Genomic DNA, 19167 nt, shown 5'->3' with positions numbered 1-19167 from the left:
CACCTGGCAACGACCACAACAAACAGCTACATGAACTTAAAGCCACATTATTAACAATAATGATCCCAAACCAGCAGTGAACGGTCCTCAGAGCTCAGAAAAAGGTTGTGGAAATGTCCCCGTCACCTGCGAATTATGTGTTTAAACATTTTATTCTACCTTTTTTTGTCTGGTTCTTCATCCTGACTTTTGCTCAGACTTCTGTTCTGGAAATACAAGCACATTTTTCACAAGAAAACATCACATTTGCACATTAAAACAGACAATTTCTAAAAAATTCTAACACAAAAAATAATTGTCTCAATATGAACAACCAGCTGGGGAAGTTTCATAGCGATATCTGTTAGTTATTTTACCTTTAAGTGCAATTTTAACTGATAATGTGCAGCTTTAATTACAGCAGACAGTTATGCATCTCATTTAAAATAATATTAAACCTTGTTTGGGTAAAAACTATTAAACTAACTCATGTATGAAAAGGCTGAATATGCACAAGATTAAAAGAAGAGGTCACAGGGGAAATTAATTACCTGGCAAAGGTGATTTATGGTCCAAAGACAGCAGATTTCTCTGCAGAACACGAATACATCACTCTGACCCGTCAGCATGCAACTACTTTAAATGATTATTTTGATTTTAAACCAAAATTGACAGCACAGTTGCTCCATCAACCTACATTAAGGAATGAAAATCGACCAGAAATCATCCTATCTGACAATACAAGTACACATTTGCAGGTTTGAAGAAGGTTAAAGAAGACAAAATGGACTTGATTCATCACAGGGAGGCATTTCAATTTATTATTCTGCTCTTATGACAAAAACAGCAGTGGACACAAACTTCCTAACATTCAAAGTTCGCTAAAACTGCCACACGAAATCCTCCGATAAACAATCTCTACGGTGCTGCAGAAGCTTCAGTCAGCTACGTCTCATAAATTCATCAGCGTGTGAAAACGAAGCGCCGAACTAATCCACACGAACAAATGTTACATTCATCGCAAAACAATTAAGAACATTTTAGTGCACAACGCGAGTTCCGTACCTGAAGTAAAATATACATGCTCAACATGTCAATGCCTTATGTGCCGACCAATTCCTTTGTCTATCCTATGCCAACTTCTAGAAAATAAGTTAATTATATATTTTGAAATTACAGCCAAAGTTCTTAAATGCGATATGTACAACCTTCAAGGTATGATCTACGCAGATTTCTCTAATTTCACATCAAATATTCGCTAAATCTTTTCAGCAGTCCGTGTTAAGGCCGTCCTTTGTATTTTTAAAAACTGGTTTGTTAACCAACTTTTAAAGATAATCCCACGTTAAGAATCAGGCTTAAGTAATTAAACATGAAGACGGTGGACTGTAAGCCCGATCAGCAAATAGGTGAACAGTGCAGAGTAAAGTAGTGTTTGAATAAGACTATAAAGTAAATACTCTAACCAGTGGTGTTGACGTTAGCTGCATGTGCTCAGTCACGAATAAAAAGCTACACAACATACGACAGAAGTGAGTAAAACACTGTGCAATATTACCTAAATTACTCTAAATTGTATAACCTTACAGTAGTTGCACAAATTCTAAGTTGAACAGTTGGTATTTGTTCTTATGTAAATTTAAACACTAACAGTTTAGCTCCACAGTAGGAACTATTTAGTTCTTTGGATGGTTCTCCTGCTGGAATATTCCTCTTCTTCCAGCTGGAAGTCATCAAGTCGGCCAGTATTTTGGTTTATCCACAGACATTCAACTATAAACGCCATCTTTCCAAACACCTTCTGCTCTCATGTAGCCCCATATCATCATACTTCCACCTCCGTGCTTCACTGTCAGGACTATGCATCCACTGTGGTAGTCCTGGTCAGGTTCACACCAAACATGCTGGACTCCATCTGAGAACAACTCATTTATCTACATCTGACCAAAGAATGTTCTCCCAACATTCATCAGGTGTCTTCATGTTATCTAGAGAAGATTCATCTTCCAATTTAGTGCAAAACAGCAAGCAAGGGCTTTTTTTTTTTTTTGGACACTGTCCATTAGAGCATCACAGAAACTCTGATTTCCACTGATAACTCCTATAACAAGTCTGAAACAGCTGCCGTTTTGCTGCTAGATCTGAAATTAGTTCACTGTTTATAGAGTCATTTTAGGAGGATGACCTGCAGTCATAATTAGTGGTACTATGACGCCTTCTATACCTCCTGATTACTGCTGACTCTGTTTCACTGATTCTTAGTTCATCACTCATCTTTCTACATCCTTTTCTATCTTTGTCAAGTCTCATAACCAGATGTTTTGCAATTCTTTTCCATGTGGAGCCACGATGCAGACATCGATACAGCCCATAGGCTCAAAATTGAGAAATTGCTGCTGTTTACAGCTCATTTATAACAATGTTAACGCAGTTAGACTGATTGGAGATCACAAGAGTTTCTACATTGGGGCTTGACCTTTCAATATAGTTTTTTGTAAGTCTTTGATTGTTCATAAGAGGAAATACTCTGTTCAACTTAAAAATAATGCAATTATTGAGAGTTAATACATTTTAAATCCTTTTACATGTAATCAACATTGCACAAGGGTGTACTCACTTCTGTTGTATGCTGTATATGTGGCATTTTAGAGAATATTCTCTAGATTCAACATCAGGATCTATGTTTTTAGAAATTCTTTCTGAAAACATTACATTCTGATGTGGATCCAAGCCCTTTCTATATCCCTTTATACTAAAAGTGTGTGCATGTGTGCAGGTGAAACACAAAACTTCCCAAAACAATGAAACACAATTGCAATTGAAATCGCTTGGACAACAGATTGAAGAGAAGTCGTCCTTCAGGAAGGATGGCAGGCTGATAAATGTGTACTTTTAAGCATTTGTGGTCCAATAAGAAGTGTTCCCTTTGAGTAAACCTTCATCCATCCCGACTCCTTTGAGCTACTTTTGACAGATCCATCAATTCTATCATTTCATCAGCCACGTCCTCGTTCGGCCTCCTTCCTCCACTCTGATTTGATTCGCTCCTCTTTCTCTCCTGGAATCAAAAACTTTTCCATAACTTCTCTTTCAAACGCTTCCATTTCCTCCTCTATGGCGCTATCCTCCTCGTCGCCTTCCACCATGTCTTCCAAAATGTCCCCGATGTCCTCGACAAACTCCTGAAAGCTCATCTGGTCGTGAGCGAAGACGCCGTCTTTAAAGAACTCGGCCACCAGCTTTCTCAGCTCCTCTCTTTTGGATTCGTCCACCCCGGCCTCCTCTGCCTTGGCGAGATACATCTGGAGGATGGCCTGGAAGTCCGGTAAAGCGACGGGACGCAGGCGTTCGGCCTGAGCACAGGTTTCCAGAGAGCTGCAGTGCTGTGGAGGTCTGGGGTTGTGCTGGAGGCGATCTTTCTGCTGCTGCCAGTACTCCGGCTGGTCCAGGGAGGGTTTACGGTGAGAGTGAGACTGCTTTCCATCAGTATAAAGGTGCTCTTCCTCATGGATGTGGTTACCTGCAAATTTATTGCTTTTCTCCCACTTTTCTTTCTTCCCGTCTCCGCTGTGCTTCTTCTCCTTCTGCTTTCCTCTTTTCCACTCTTCCTCTTTCTCGTCCTTCCTCTTCCATTCCTTGTCATGTTTTCTGTTTTTACTCAACTCCTGCTCGTTCCACTGCTTCCTCTCGTCCTTCCCTGATCTTTCTTTGCCGTGATTTTTGCCGCCCTCCCAGTGTTTCCTCTCGCCCTTTTCTTTATTATCCCTCCACTCACTTTCTTTCTTCCACTCCTTCTTCTCTCCTTTCTCCTTCCAGTCTTTCCTCTCCCACTTCTCTTTGCCACTTTCCTTTAAGCCGTCTTTCACTTTCTTCCATTCCTTCTCTCCCTTCCATTCGGCCTTTCCTTTGTGCCTCTCTTCATAATCCTTTCCTCCCTTCCACTGTTTACCTTCATTCACTTTCTCATGCTTCACCTTCTTCCTCTCTTTCTCCTCCTTCCATTCTTTTTTCTCGTCCTTTCCTATCCACTCTTTCTTCCCTTCTCGATTCTTCCAAGGCTTTCCTTCGTCCCCTCTGCTCGTCTTCTCTTTCTTCCACTGTTTTGCTTCATCGCTTTGCTGCTTATGCTTTCCTTCCTTGTCAAATGTTCCCTGCTCGTGTTTTTCCTTCTTCCATTCCTTTTTACCTCCATCTTTTCGCTCCTTTTTATCTTCTTCCTTCCATGCAGATTTCTCTTTCCACTCTTTCTTCTCGCCCATGTCGTATTTAACTTTCTTCTTCTTCTCTTTCTGGTCGTCCCATGGCTTCTTAGCTTGTCTGCTGTCCTCAGACTGACCAGTAGGGGGTGATGTAGTGGGCTTCACGTGAGCTGCATGCTCGGCTGCTGGAGAAAACACAAAATCAATAAAATTCACAAAAACACAACTACAAGGAAGTGTGATTTGAAGTGAGAGTATCAGAAAAGAAGGAAAAACATGCTGAACTCTCCCTAACTTTAATATCTATCATCCATCTGCCTCGTCCCTTTGTACCTGAGGAGAGTTTTAATTCGGTCACAGTGGATCTCAGAGTTTCTAGCTCTTTCTGTAGGGCCGGGACAGACTCCAGATCTTTCTTCATCCTCTCGTTCTCTTTCTGAAGGACAGGGAGAGAGGCCATCTCTGTCTTCAACCTACTGTTTTCCTTCTCCACCTCCTCCCAGTGCCGACGCTCCTTCGCTCCCTCTGCTGCCTGTCCCTTGGCTACTTTTAGCTCCTCTTTCTGTGCCTGTTTTAAAGAGGAAGAACAGGGAAAAAAAAAAAAAAAAAAGAGGCTCCGGTGAGAATCTGGCACATTCGCCCGACACACATTTGTGCACCTTACAGCAGAGACGAGGTGAGAGACAGAATGAAGTCGCACCTGAAGTTGGGCTTGCAGCACCGAAATCTGCTGGCTCCCTTCGGCTAACTTATTTAGAAGCTGTGAACTGTCGGCGTCGACTGGGGGCGGAGGGGCCTCTGGATTAAGCCACTCCTGTCAACAAATTGCACACATGGTTCAACACAATGGCAGGATTTTGGGCGACTTCTTGTAATTACTTTTTTTTTCCCATGCCGAGTAGCTGAGAAGGAAAAGAGCTGTTTATGAGATGAGGAAGAACAGAGGAGCACAGTTGGTAGACAATAGCGGTTAATGCTGCCAGTGTTGTGGGTGGTCTCCTGCTAAGCAAAACACACTAAAAATTCATGTGCTGCTACTCAGCGAGCTGTAAAATGAGTACACACAAATGGCATTTATAATGAATAAAAGTTTGACAGAATGGAGGGAGAGCAGACACCACACTGACCTGTTTTCCTGGTACTTCTGCACCTTTCATCTCCGCTGGGCCGTAGTCACTTTCTGCAAATCGTTATGCAAAGATTAATGTCGATGCAGATAAAGTGTACACCGCTAAAGAGCATGCAAAATCTATATACAGCATTGCACATTGCAGGTTTTTACAGTAAAATGCAGCTGTGCAGGTAAAAGGCATTCGTGCTACAGTTGAGCTCCATGCAAAATGTGTATTTATAGTGAATTTTTATTTGATTACTAGGCCTTTTCAGGGCCGTAAATGACATAAACCAGTGATAAAAGACAACAAAATATTGTGTGTGAGCTCCAATGCTGCACAAGGAGCAGTTTTTTCTGTAGACTGCCTGATGTTTTCCTCAACAACCTGAGTGTTTCCTCTTTTCTCATGATGCCGTTTCCTTTAGACATGATTTGCAATTAACTAGTAACTTACTACAGAACTGCTGCATCATATTTTTTCAGTTTATAGTGCATTAGAATGCTCTAGAACATAGTACAAATAAGCAGTAACATCCAGAATGATACAAAAGCTGCATTTTCTCTAAATTGTCAGCAATTTCATGAATAATACAAATAATTTTGGCCATGACATTTTTTAGGAGTCATGCAAAAAATACACATAGAAATAGTTGAAATTCATCATTACCACCTTTAACACAGTGTTTGCTGTTTTCTTACGTGTTTATGCCATTTCCAGGCAGAAGAAACCTTTAAAAATTCACTATAAATAACAAGAAAAGCACTCCGCCAAAGCTGCTCATTCCACCATATGACATTGTTAGAAATACATCATTTCTTTTTTAAATCCAGCATTTGTTTATTAGTTACTGATGATCAGAAATCACGGCACTATAGAATGTGTCCATTTAATATAGATGTATTCACAAACAAAATGACCTTGTACTGAGCACAGGCGTGTGTTATGCATGTGTACGTTATGTACGGACACCGAATCGTGTGACCTAAATATGTAGCAGGCGGTGGGAATTGACGGGATTTAGAAACACCCCCACAATTTAATCAGTTGTTCCTTGTATGATGTCGGGCAAAAAATTCCGCAGCGGTGGATTTGTAGTAGGATCACAATCATGCGATCATCATCAGGCAGCTGATGTAGTGTTCACTTGTCATGGTTACAGTGACGCCGTGCCGCTGTCTCACAATGATTCAGAAATCTTTAACAAATCTGTGGATCCAGACTATAAGCTGCATCATTGCCAAAATCTAATCACTTGGTCCTTGTGTCATTTCTGACTTTCCCTGTAAATTTCATCCAAACCCGTTATTCCGTTTTTGAGTAATGCTGTACACAGACTGATTAACAGATGGACAGACAAACGTATGGCAATGATCACATAGCTCCACGGCATTCCTTGCCGGAGTAAAAACTTGGTTTGGCCATGCTGGGGTTTAACTGCATGTAATTGCATTAGAAATAAACAACATGAAATGCTAATTTTAATATATGAATTGCTGATTGAAAACCTTTTACGTTATCCCGTTTTCACGAAGTTTTACCCTGATACTGCTTTTTAAACTGTAAAAATCTGAAAATCAGGTGATCAGCACAGAAAATGTGCGCAATTACAGCACATCATTATTAGTTCCTTTAGTTCCTTTAGGTGATTCAGTACAATGTTTTCTTTTGAAAACAGCAAATAATCCTGACTGCAACACTCGCTTCACCCCTCTTTCTCCCACTCGCACACCTTTAAAAGCATGGAGAGCTTTTTAAAACAGCATCAGGTGCAAAGTGTTTTCCCTGCATGCAAAAATCACACACACAGAAATGCATGCTGTGGCCAAATGACACACACAACAACACACAGAAACAACCTACCCTCATCCAGGTCCATGAAAACACCTGCAGGTCATAACACACCTCAGTCTGAGAGAGCCTCAATCTCGTCCACACACTATCTGACCTCATTTTACATGTTTAACGATGTTTTTATGCTCCAGTCACATTTTTCCTCACTGTGGGCTCATTTTTCACTGCAATATAAAGTCCTGCATCTCTATGGAAACAGCACAACCATGACTAGAAGTAGAAAGAACCTAAAAATGTCTTTCGTGCAGGATAACAAAATTACAATGAGGTAAATCATAAATAAAAGACCAATCGAAAGTTGAATTTCTTTAGCATTTCTTTGCATTTTTCCAAGTGCACACCAATGCTAGATAAAGTGAGGGCTCCATATGCATTAGAAATTTCACTATTTGCATTTTTACAACCTCGACAAACTAGACATTTTTCCACATTATTCTGCACATCAGCTGTAGAAAGATGTTTCACCATGCTCAATGTATCTTCAACAACTTGCTCTTCTGTTTTTGAGTCATGATGCATTTATTTTATTGATCCAGTATGTTTGATTTTCCTCAGTCTCAAACACAAACACAGCCTGTAGTGCAGCTGAATATTCCCAAAATTTTCAATTTCAATTTCCATTGTTATTCAAATTGGCATAATGCAGTGCTTAATACTTAAAGAAGTTTTAAAAAACAAAAATAGACATCAGATTTGGTTATTTTTCCTGACTGAACTGCACAACACACATGACTAGCTCAAAGACTGTCAGAAAATTGAACATTCAGTGATTTTTTTTTCTGTTTTTATGGCTTCTTCTTCTTCGCAGCTGAGTCAAACATGACTTCCTGGTTGCACTGACAAGTGCAAAATATTTTGCAAAACTGCTTATTTGTGGTAAATTTTTAAACAAGACATAGAGAATAAAGTAATTTTAATAAAATATCAAGATTTTAAGCCTACATTTGATTAATTTTACTAATGAAATTGCACATCTGAAATGCTGGAAAGATAAAATCCAATGATTATTTCTGGTATTTTACAGTTTCTAGCTCTGACAAATGGTGTCATTTTGCCAATTTTTTCTAATCTAAAATGCATTTTAAACCCACTGGCAGGTTTTGGGGTTCAGAGGGTTAAAATCTATCTAAATTAACATGAACATTGACATTTCACTTCTCTACCTGAGTTCATGATGCCTACCTGAGAAAAAGATGGTTCCGAGGCCCAACAGAATCACGGCTCCCAGGATGCACTTGTTCACAGAGAACCCGCTGTCTTCCTCCCGCTGTGGCACCTGAAAGTCTTCATCTTCCTCCTCCTCCTCCTCCTCCTCTCTCCTTCCGACCCTCTCCAGAGCTGCCAGGAGAGACCTTCTCCTCCTCACCTCCGGCTCCCCCTCCTCCCCCGTCTTCTCACCCACCTCTGAATCCGGAGGGGAGTCTGGAAACGGCATGAAAGCGGTCATTTAAATGTATATAAATTGGCAAATAATACATTTACAGGTAAATTCATTACATTTATGGGCACCCCTAGGACATAAACTGTAAATACAGCAAAGCATTGACTCGGACAGTTTTTTATTATTTGAAAAACAAAGTTGTTGCATATTACTGGGCACAAACTTGTTCTGGCACTTCCATTCTCGTGTTAGATAGCACTGCAGCTATCTAAAGCAAACTTCTCAAGGGAGGAAAGACTTGCTTCTTTGTTCGCTCTGCTGTGCATAGCACGCCGGGTAATTTGCTGCATTGCCATTTTCCTTTAATCTGGCTTAAATCTCAAATAAATTCTTCTCTTTTTAAACTTCTGGTCCCCTGAAAGAACACAGTTTAAAGTTTCCCAACTGTTGGCCTCTCAATTTATTACTGAGAAGCAATGGGAATATAGAAACGAGCACTGTAAAACATAAAAACTCGCTGATGCTGAACTCTAGTTACAAAGAAATGCAGAACAGAGCAAAAGGAAACTAATCTTTTGATGCCGTAGTGACACAGAGAGCTGCAGACCAAAAAGCACATACACTGCAAAAAAAGAAAAAAAAGAACTTTAGAGGTCCCTGTGAAGCCAATTTATTTCTGCAGGGTGTCATGCAACTCAAAGTTTTTCCGTCACATCATGCTCCCTGCCTCATACCAACCACAGCCTCTCCAGACAACCTCCTGGCCCAGATACTGAACAAGTCCAGAACCAGCTGGTCCACCAAGTACACTTCAAACACAAATGGCACATGTGGCAGAAAAGAAAGGATACAGGCGTGCTGGTGATGATGATCGTAGCCATGTATACAGTGACAGTTATTAAAGGATTTATAGGAAAAACAACCTGATTAACTCCACATGTTCATACCTGCCTGTTTTCCCAAATCGGTCGACCTCTGGTGCTCCGACTCCTCCCCTTCCAGGTGAAGCTCCTCCCCGTTCAGGTGATGCAGCGTCTCCTCCTGATCGAGCTTCTCTTCGTCCGGTGCAAACTCTGCACTTCCGACGGTCTCGGTGCTCAGCAGCGAGGCTGGAGGCTCGTCGGGGGAGGAGGTGATGCAGGTGTAGGAGTCGGAGGATGAATCGGGGTCGGGGCCGAGCTCCGTCGGGCCCTCAGGCGAGCCCTCCGTCTGGCCGACTTCATGGACGGAGCTGTCAGAAGCCTCCACAGTGGAAGAACTAGGGGCTTCGGTGACAGCGGTTGGCTCAGAGGCCTCGCTTAGCTCTGCTGGTTTTTCTTCTGACACCTGGACAGAAGAATCAGATCACAAAAAAAGGGTTTTACACCGTCAGACTAAGAGGCTTCAGGGCAGCAAATGCAAAACTTCACTCAGAAATGGCCTTATTTTTGAAAGAAAAGCAGTTTTTCTCAATGAATATAACATTAAATGAATGATAAATCCAGTGTAGACATTGTTAATGTGGTAAATGACTATTGTAGCTGGAAACGGCTGATTTTTAATGGAATATCTCCATAGGGGTACAGAGGAACATTTCCAGCAACCATCACTCCTGTGTTCTAATGCTACATTGTGTTAGCTAATGGTGTTGAAAGGCTAATTGATGATTAGAAAACCCTTGTACAGTTATGTTAGCACATGGATAAAAGTGGGAGTTTTCATGAAAAACAAGAAACTGTCTGGATGACCCCAAACTTTAGAACGGTAGTGTACATTTTAGCATTTTTGGTGAAAACAGAAACAATAAAAGCTTTGGCACGTCTTCATAATACGCTTAACATTTAAGTATAAGTGTAGAACAATTATTACAGAAGACATGTTTGTGCATCTTGTTTTATAGGTTCTTTAACCTTCAGAAACCCCTAAAATCCACCATTGGATTAAAAGTCATGTTATATTTAACAAAAACACACCACAACTCCACCATTTATTAGCTAAAAACTGCAAGAAAAAAAGAATTGTCAGATTTTTCAACTTCCTAATGGTCCTTGAGCTGTCTATGACAAGCATTTCTATGTGGAAAATTAGCCAAATCTAAATATAAAATCATGACATTTCACTAAAATCACCTTATTCAACACATCTCATTTAAAAATCCCTTCAAATAAACCGAATACGTCAGTTTTTTTCAATAACACATTCATATCATTTAGATCATTATCAAAATTAAAATATAGATATGTGCAATATCCACAGCTCACAGAAGCTTCAACTTTCTGACAAAGTAAAAATTGTCACAACACACCATTTTAAATGAAGCACTGTAGTGCTTCAAATGCCCTAGCTATAAATCATATTATTAAGATATAATGTAATATGCTGGTTTGATACAGAAAGCAGCAAAAATCTCATTAGTTTGATTCATTTATCTTTTTGTTAGTGGAAAAAAAATTTACCATTTCACTACACTTGTATTACATATCTTGCAAAATAATCACAGAATAATTATTTATGCACATTGTTCATCCCTATTTTGCACCAGATTCTGTTAAAAAAAAAAAAAAAAAAAATCTGCAGTAAATGAGACATCAAGACTGATTTAGCTGTGATTAACAGTCACACTGGCAAAAAATTCAGGGACTATTTGGCTAAAATGACAAACTGAGAGGCAAACAACACATTCTGGATGAATAAAATAAAGTCAGCATGGCTCAGAAACAGTGAACAGAGGAGCAAGCTGTTGAAGATGCATTCAGCATGGTGAAACATCCTTCTACAGGTGATGAGCAGAGTAGAGAGAAAAGGTCTGGAGAGGTTGCAAACATGGAGACAGTTAAATATCTATAGTGTTTACAGTGTCGGTAACACCTGTGCCACTCAAAAACACCCCAAGTGACAAAAATGTGTTAAAAATTGCTTTAAAATTGTCATTTTGAATTAATTTTGTTTAACGTAATTGTGGATGGTTTTCAAGTTATTTTGAATGATTTCAGATGGAGGAAAATCTAACCTACTGGATTAATAAAATAAATGCAGCATGGCATAAAAACAGTGAACAGAGGAGAAAGTTGTTGGAGATATTCATCATGGTGAAACATCTTTCTACTGATGATGAACAGAGCAGAGAGAAAAAGTTTATAGAGGTTGTAAAAACAGAAATATCTAGTGTGTGGAGCCTCAGTTTTATTTTCTAGTAATGGTAACACATCTGAAAAAAAATTTGTACAGGTTCATTTCAAGTTTCTTGAATTTTTGTGAAATAAAAGAAATTCAAGTTTTGTTTTTCCTTTTTAATGCTTTATGACATTTCTCTCTACTTCTTAAAGGTTGTTCTGTTTCCATTGAGGTGCTGGACTTTATAGTGCAGTGAAAAACGACTCCACAGTGAATAATAATTTGACAGAACCAAAAACTGCTCACAGTTCAGAGGGTTCGAGTCAAGCACTGGGCTGGCATTATTTGCAGCCAAGTGCGACTCAAATGAATCACTTTCCAAACACGAGTACCGAGTTCGAAACATCAGAGCTGCGAGGCCGGTCGCTGCAATCAGAATCAAGTATTCCTCTTGAATGTGGTAAAAATAGTTTTATACGCATCATCTGGCAGTTCAGAAATGGGCAACATGGAACAGTTATACAATGAAAAACAGCAGAATGCTTTCACTGGCCAGTCACGGCTACATATTCACATTAAGGTGTGCGACAAATAGAATTATTACACTACAGAACAGGACATCTTACTGTGTCGTCCTGCACGGCGAGTCCTTCTGCAGGTTCTGCAGCGTTCGCAGGCTGGATGTTCTCCCCACAACCTGGATCAGCAGACACAAGAGGGAAGCAGTTCAGTGCAGCAGGTCAACATTTTGCAACTGTGACTCCATGAAACAAAGAAATTCTGACTCATGGCAGCAACACAGTGTGTAGAATGATGAGCAACAGTGATGTGGTCTGTTTATTCTCACTTCTAAACTTATTTTAATGTATGAAAATAGGCAAAAGTAAAAAAAAAATGAGCAGATTTGTGTGTTAGAAGTAGGGTTTTCTTGTTCCCACAAAGCTGTATTTTCTTTTTTGTGCATTTTTTAGCATAAAAATCAACAGCTACATTTCAGTATATTGAGATTAGAATTCTTCACCTTTGTTAGTTCTGCTTTCAGACTTTAGAAAATTGAACCCGCAATGGTTAGTTAGTTTTCAGAGAGATACTGTTCTTATACTAGCACTGTTTTCTTACTACCTGTCGAAATCACTTTAAATCACTATGCCTTGAAATGTGTAAATACTGTATATTGACTTTTAATATTTAGTAATTTCTATAGATTTTAAATTAGAAGTGTTCTTGATAGTATTGTAAAGCAAGGTTTTTTTGAGTATATACTGACGTTTTATTATAATCTGGTTACTAGCCTGATTGCTTTGTCTTTTTGTTTTTTGTTGTTATATGTAAGCTGATGAACAGTTTCTCTCGGGATTAATTAAAATATCTATCTATCTATCTATGGTGCATTCAATTCAAGTGGTATAAAGTCTGATTCACCAACAGAAAATCCTGCAGGAAATGTTGCTATTCAGCCTTAGCAACATCTGCCTACACTGCACAGAAGCACAGGCCTTTTAAACATGCATACTACCCCACATTTTCAGCTAATAACCCTCTGAGCCCATCCAGACTTTGTCATAGGTCCAAAAATGTGTCAGGAGACTAAAAAAAATTGCATTACACTGTGAATTTGGAGTACAAGTCTCTAATGAATGCAGCTTTCGATCTCCTCCTATCTCTGTGCTTGTCTGATTGGGGACTTTAAATATCTCAAACTGCATAAAATAAACTGTGAGGACACCTGCTGTAGTTGTCTGGTTTTCTTCATTCTGCTCAGTCCCCTCTGCCAAAGGCCTCAGGGTTTCAGCAACAGTTTCCTAAAACAAACACAGGAGCAGCAGACAGTCCTGGTTATCAACTATTCCTGGTTCCTTGAATCGCAGGTGGTTTGGGTTACTACAACAGTAAAATCCTGCCTTTACAATAATGCATGAGCAACAAGAAGACATTTTTCTGTGATATGTAGTTTTTCTTTCAATACATTAGTACAGGGGTGTCAAACTCATCTTATTTCAGGGGGAACATACAGCCTAATTTCACCTCAAGTGGGCCGGACCAGTAAAATCACAGCATAATAACCCATAAATAACAGCAACTCCATATTATCCCCCTTTGTTTTTGTCCGGAAAAGTACAATTCTGAAAATGTTCACATTTAAGGAACTATCTTTTTACAAAACATTATGAACAACCTGAAACTTGTTAAGAAAAATACATTCAATTTCAACAACATTATGCCTCAGTTTATCATTTACACATTACAACTGACAGATCACAGAGTGTCTACAAAGGAACACAACATTTAGTTGCAGGTTTGTGGAACCAAAAAAATATAGTACAGTATGTTACTTTACGATCAAAACGACAAAAGTCTGACAAAAACCAACAAAAACAAGACAAAATGTTACAAAAACGAGACATAAAGAGACAAAAAATGGACAAACGACGCAAGCAAGACAAAAAAAAGACACAAAATGACAAAAATGATGCAAAAAACAACTAATAAAGCAAAACACAAATGACAAAAATAAGACAAAAAACACAAGCAAGACAAAAAGGAAACACAAACCAACAAAAACATGAAACAAAATGACAAAAACATGTGACAAATGACAGTCAGACAAAAAACAACAAAAACAAGACAAAATATTCCAAAAACAAGATGCAAAACGACAAAAGAACAATGAGCAAACTAGTATTTTACTTTATGATCAAAACAACTTGTCACAGTCTAGAAATTATTTTAAATTTACAGTTTTACAAATTTACAATTTGCAGTTCATGTCTTCCCAGTAATTTTCCCACGGTCCAGATCTGGCGGGCCGCTTTTGGCCTGCAGGCCGCATGTTTGACACCCCTGCCATTGTACATTTTCCTGACTATATTTACATACTAGTCGTATTTGCAGTGCGAGGCATCTATAGTGTGGTATTAATACCTTTATCTAACAAAGGATGCAATTATTTCCTCTAATCCCTCTCTATCAAGGTAAACAAAGATTTAATCGTAGCTGTAGGTGCAGAAAAGTTACTTTATTTGGCTGTAAAGAGCTTCAATAAGCAGAACAGACACTGAAAATCTGTGTTGCGTTCACTGTCACAGGAGAGAAATAAAGAGTCACTGTTAATTTCATGTTACTGTGTCGTCCTCCGGTGTTCTTCACGTCTTTAACACCTCAGAAACACTGAGCTACATAAAGTAATTGTAACCATAATGACAGTGGTCTCTATTGGTTTATATTTCTGTGTTGACTCTGGGCGCTTTACTATAATGATAACAGATGTCCTATCCTGTTCTCGTTTTGTAGCAGCATCTGCTAAATTAATCCGGTGTTCGGAGACAATTACACCGTTTGCTGTGTTCACCTGTTCATCAAGAAACTCAGCTGTTGCCGAGTTGACTCAGCTGTTGACTCAAGATTTATCAAGACAAATAGAGATGGGAGGACACGCAGGCATTTAACTCGTGAAGTTACACACTGACGGTTGTACATTAGTTGTTTAAAGCAAACTAGCACAAGACAAATGTCAGCGTCTTTGAGCTTTTGGAAAAGCGCTTTATAAATAAATTTATTAAATGTATTTAGGAACCAATAAGTAGAATTTAAATTAGATTTTAATCTTGATTGCTTTCATAATCTGATTTTTGGAACCATTTCTTGATGCCCAACCCTACAGATGACACATAAGTGATCATTTAGACACTAATGCTGGAACACCCTAAGCTAAACAGACCATAAAGACTTTTTATAATCATATCTGAGCATCATTAACCCTCCTGTTCGCTTCACTTACAGGCACCAAAAAAAATACTGTTTCCTTGTCTGAAAAAAATCCAAAAATTCAACAAAGAAATCCCCCAAATTTCTGAAAATTTGCAAAACCTTCAGGAAGAAAATTCCTTAAAAGTTTCCCTTAAAAGTTTTATTTAAAAAAAAAAAAAAAATAAAAATCCTCCAAATTTGGCAAGAAAACTCTTGTAAATATTTTCAAAAAATGAATAAAAATCAGCGAAATTTGCTGGATTTTGGTTGATTTTTTGTGAATGTTCTTAAGAAACATTTTTAACATTTCTTTTTTCCACCAAAAAATGTTCAAAGATTTCCCAAAAATGTTGAAAATATGGACATCAGAAGTTTCACTGTGAAAATATTTTTCTTTTTCCACATTTTAAACTTCAAAACGGGTCAATTTTGACCTGCAGGACAACACGAGGGTTAAAGACTGAACATCATCTTATTTGACATTGTCTACTGCTTAAGTCCCACTAAACAAACCAGTTTGTCTTTCTGAATACCAGTTAAACCAGAAAAAAGAAAAAAAAAAAAAAATCAGGAAAGCCTCGTTACAGAAACCACATTCATATTCAGGTGACCCAATAGAAGATCTACTGGGACAACTGAGAGTTTTCTTATTAAAAATAATAATGCGTTTTCAGTGACGTCATGCATAGAGACTCCACATGTTCTCGTGCTCTTTGCAGAGTGACGATGATGATAATAATAATAATAATAATAATAATAATAATAATAATAATGATACCTCAGAAGAGAGGATGGTCCAGCTGTTGTTAGCACCGCTGCCACCAGACATGGCCCCCTAGAGGCTTTGCCTGTCTCCTGCAACACAAGAACAACATACAGAGCAAATTCAATAAGGAACCAAAAGAGGAAGAGGAAACAATGTGATTTTACACCACAAAATTATCAAATTTTAACTCTCTGAACTCCAGAACCTGCTGGCGGGTTTGAAAGGTATGTTATTTTTTCATAAATTTGCAAAAACTCCGCCATTTATCATCCAGAAACTGTAAAAACCAAAAAGAATCATCAAACTTTCAAATTTCCAACAGCCATTGAACTAATTATGTGTGACATGGAGATTGTTGGGAAAATCTAACCAAATCTGAGCCTAAAAATCATGATATTGCATCAAAATCACTTTATTTCATAAGTGTAATCTAAAAATATATCAAAAATAGACAGTTTGTTGAGGCATAATATTGTTAAAATTGCAATTATAAAACAAAGGGAAAAATGTAATTTGTCTTTATTTATAGGTAATTATGCTCTGATTTTACTGCTCCAGTCCACATAAGATTAAATTGGGCTACATAGAATAGAATAGAATAGAATAGAATAGAATAGAATAGAATAGAATAGAATAGAATGTGCTTTATTGTCATTATAGAGTGTACAATGAGATTGGAGAACTTCTCCTTTTCAATGCAAACACAGCAGAAGGTGCACGATAAAAGTCTTAAAAATCTTAAAGGTAGTGCATACAGTCTCTATTTACAAATAAACAATATAAATGTCACAAACGATAAATATCTTCAAAAATATATGAGAATTGTTCAGAAAAATAATGTACTGCACTGTAAAAAAGTGTTGCACACAAACTAAAATTAGTTTGACACCCCTGATCTATAGCATGTAAACTCATTTCCCCCCTCCGGTATTAGTAAAACCTGTGTTCTGTTTCCATAGAGGTGTGGGAATTTATATGTGACGGGAGCAACTAAAAACACACAGAAAATGGGTTAAAGTTGGGCGAAAAACGTTCTGTTTCAAGGGGAGCAAACAAGATGCCACTAGCTCACAATTACAGCAATGTGTGGCTTTAACAAATTTACATCCTCTGTGTTGTACACATGCACAGGATTTGCATACATGCCTCTGCCATTCAGCCTCACCCATTCTGCCAATAAAGGACCTACTGTAACAAGTTATTAACGTCTTGTGTCGGCGCAGGAAGTCCAATTGTGCCCGAGCATTCAGTTCTTCATTAGTAGTTTGTGTGCGCAGCGGGCCTTTTGGTCACCCTGGCTTTTGACTAGAAGAGGGATGTTTTGGCAGAGACACAGGTAACTAAGGCCAGCACTATTCTGGAGATAGTCCGCTTTAAAGTTCTGGCGAAAACACACAAATTAAAACTGTATATAAGACATTCTCTCCCATAGTGTATATGTCTAGTGAAGGTTTTCTGACCTACAAGTGTCAGGTATTACCTTTCTGTGAAGCTTTTCCTTTCAAGCAGTAATGCATAAGTGATTATGTGTAGTCCGGCTTTGTTCTATAAACGCACTCAAGTTAATACCACATTGTCTGGGTAATGACACACTTCACTCCCCAAATTCAATTCTCTCCCAGCTCCGGCAATTTAGGTCTTCTAATCGAGTGCCTCCCAAGAGGAGTCTACTGAATCTAGCCTGGGGCCCGAGGAGCATTGTGGAGCATATAGTGGAATGGGTTTAAATAGATGCCGGCTAAATATAGCCACCATGAGATTGACTGGAGAAGAAGAAGATGGCCATGGGGAACACAACAGAGGCGGCGATGTGTTCTAAGGACAGTTTTAAAAGGATTGCTCTGCATGCACCACAAACCCGGCGGCTTTCAGCAAAGAGAGAGAGAGAAATAAATCAGCTTTACTGGGTTTTATTTGCTCATGTTTAAGAGCAACACCTAATTTAACCTGTGATTCTCAAGCTCTGCATATTAGATCCTTCAGTGTTTAAAGGTGCATTAATGGCTTTATTCTTGGGGTAAACTAATGGGAGCATCTTGTCTCTGCAAGAGGGAAAAAAAGTGACCAAAAAAGGTCAAGAGAACAAACTGCAAGGCATTCCAGTGTTGGTAGAAGAGCTCACACAGCATCTGAAACAGGACTCTGTTATTATCATGCACAGAGGTTAGCTTGGACTGGAGGAGCCTGTGGGAAGGAAATGTCATGTGGCGATGGATTAAAATACACGTTAACACCGGGGAAAACTCACAAATATCACTTCAGTACTCACTTTGAAAACCAAACTTGGTGAAAAACGACTAAATGTGACACGAAAACTGCTAACGTTAGCTTAAAAACACACTTTTCCCACTTTAGCCGAGCAACCAGGAAAACGTGAAGCGACGCAGGCGACGCAGTAAAACGACAACAAACAGGACAAAAGACATTATTTTCAATCTAAAAAACTACTTTTTGAACGACAAACTGAGCTTATCTTACCGTGCTCGGTCACTTTTCTTTAGCGTGTCCCAGATACAGCTGCCACTTCTCACTGAGTCTCCACATCCAACTTGAGAAACTCGCCTCCTGAACTTCTTGAGCCACACGCCTCTTGTCCAATCACAGGCCGCCTCAGCTCAAGTCCCGCCCCTCGTCACAAGAATCCACCAATAGCAGCCCGGCGTCACTTTCACTCATTTCAGAAGTTGATTGACACACACAGGTGGAGGATAGCATGTAAAACATACATGTAACATACATGTTAAGCCTCAAATTATTCAGAATTATACTGACTTTAGATTTAGAGTAAATCATTATGTGATAACTGTGCAAATGAATAAACAATAATGGAAAGTAAATGGCCTAAACAAGTGACAAAAGACAATTTTCGAGATGTTAATGACAAATTTCAACTGTATTTATGCCATTTTTTGTCAAGTAATCAGTGTTAAAGTCAGTAGTTCTAGCGTCCAACAGCCTTTCGGCAGGTGTCCGCTGGGATTTTGTTCATCTCCAACTCTTTGAGGCCCAACATTATTAACCTCCCATACCAAATTT

General features: G+C 38.8%; 1 protein-coding gene across 6 annotated transcripts; it reads right to left on the bottom strand.

Moving 5' to 3' along the window:
• Window positions 1–773: 773 nt before the first annotated feature.
• Window positions 774–18744, bottom strand: pbxip1b (pre-B-cell leukemia homeobox interacting protein 1b). 6 transcript variants are annotated; one of them, XM_023266465.3, is made up of 12 exons: window positions 18610–18744; window positions 16144–16220; window positions 13345–13420; window positions 12245–12315; window positions 9473–9851; window positions 9260–9334; window positions 8327–8566; window positions 7154–7177; window positions 5306–5358; window positions 4879–4992; window positions 4512–4746; window positions 774–4363 (listed from the first exon to the last, which is right to left on the bottom strand). In XM_023266465.3, exons 2-12 carry the CDS (start codon window positions 16192–16194, stop codon window positions 2976–2978), a joined length of 2706 nt encoding a protein of 901 aa, XP_023122233.2. In that variant the 5' UTR covers window positions 16195–16220; window positions 18610–18744; the 3' UTR covers window positions 774–2975. The 6 variants fall into 6 exon arrangements, with proteins under 6 accessions (XP_023122233.2, XP_023122238.2, XP_023122239.2 ...); XM_023266470.3 differs by having other exon boundaries at window positions 4656–4746; XM_023266471.3 differs by having other exon boundaries at window positions 774–4360; window positions 4656–4746.
• Between the last annotated feature and the right edge of the window lie 423 nt (window positions 18745–19167).

The sequence above is a fragment of the Amphiprion ocellaris genome, chromosome 9 (assembly GCF_022539595.1).
Source record: "Amphiprion ocellaris isolate individual 3 ecotype Okinawa chromosome 9, ASM2253959v1, whole genome shotgun sequence".
Taxonomy (NCBI): Eukaryota; Metazoa; Chordata; class Actinopteri; family Pomacentridae; genus Amphiprion; species Amphiprion ocellaris.
This window is presented reverse-complemented; position numbering and strand designations above follow the sequence as displayed.

What these genes read in the sequence shown, in the direction of transcription:
- pbxip1b (XM_023266465.3), bottom strand. Translation starts at nt 16,194, where the DNA reads ATGTCTGGTGGCAGCGGTGCTAACAACAGCTGGACCATCCTCTCTTCT. An exon ending in TTTCATGGACCTGGATGAGG is followed by an intron (nt 5,359 to 7,153) that starts GTAGGTTGTTTC and finishes AACGATTTGCAG; the next exon opens with AAAGTGACTACGGCCCAGCG. An exon ending in CAGAAGTACCAGGAAAACAG is followed by an intron (nt 4,993 to 5,305) that starts GTCAGTGTGGTG and finishes ATTTGTTGACAG; the next exon opens with GAGTGGCTTAATCCAGAGGC.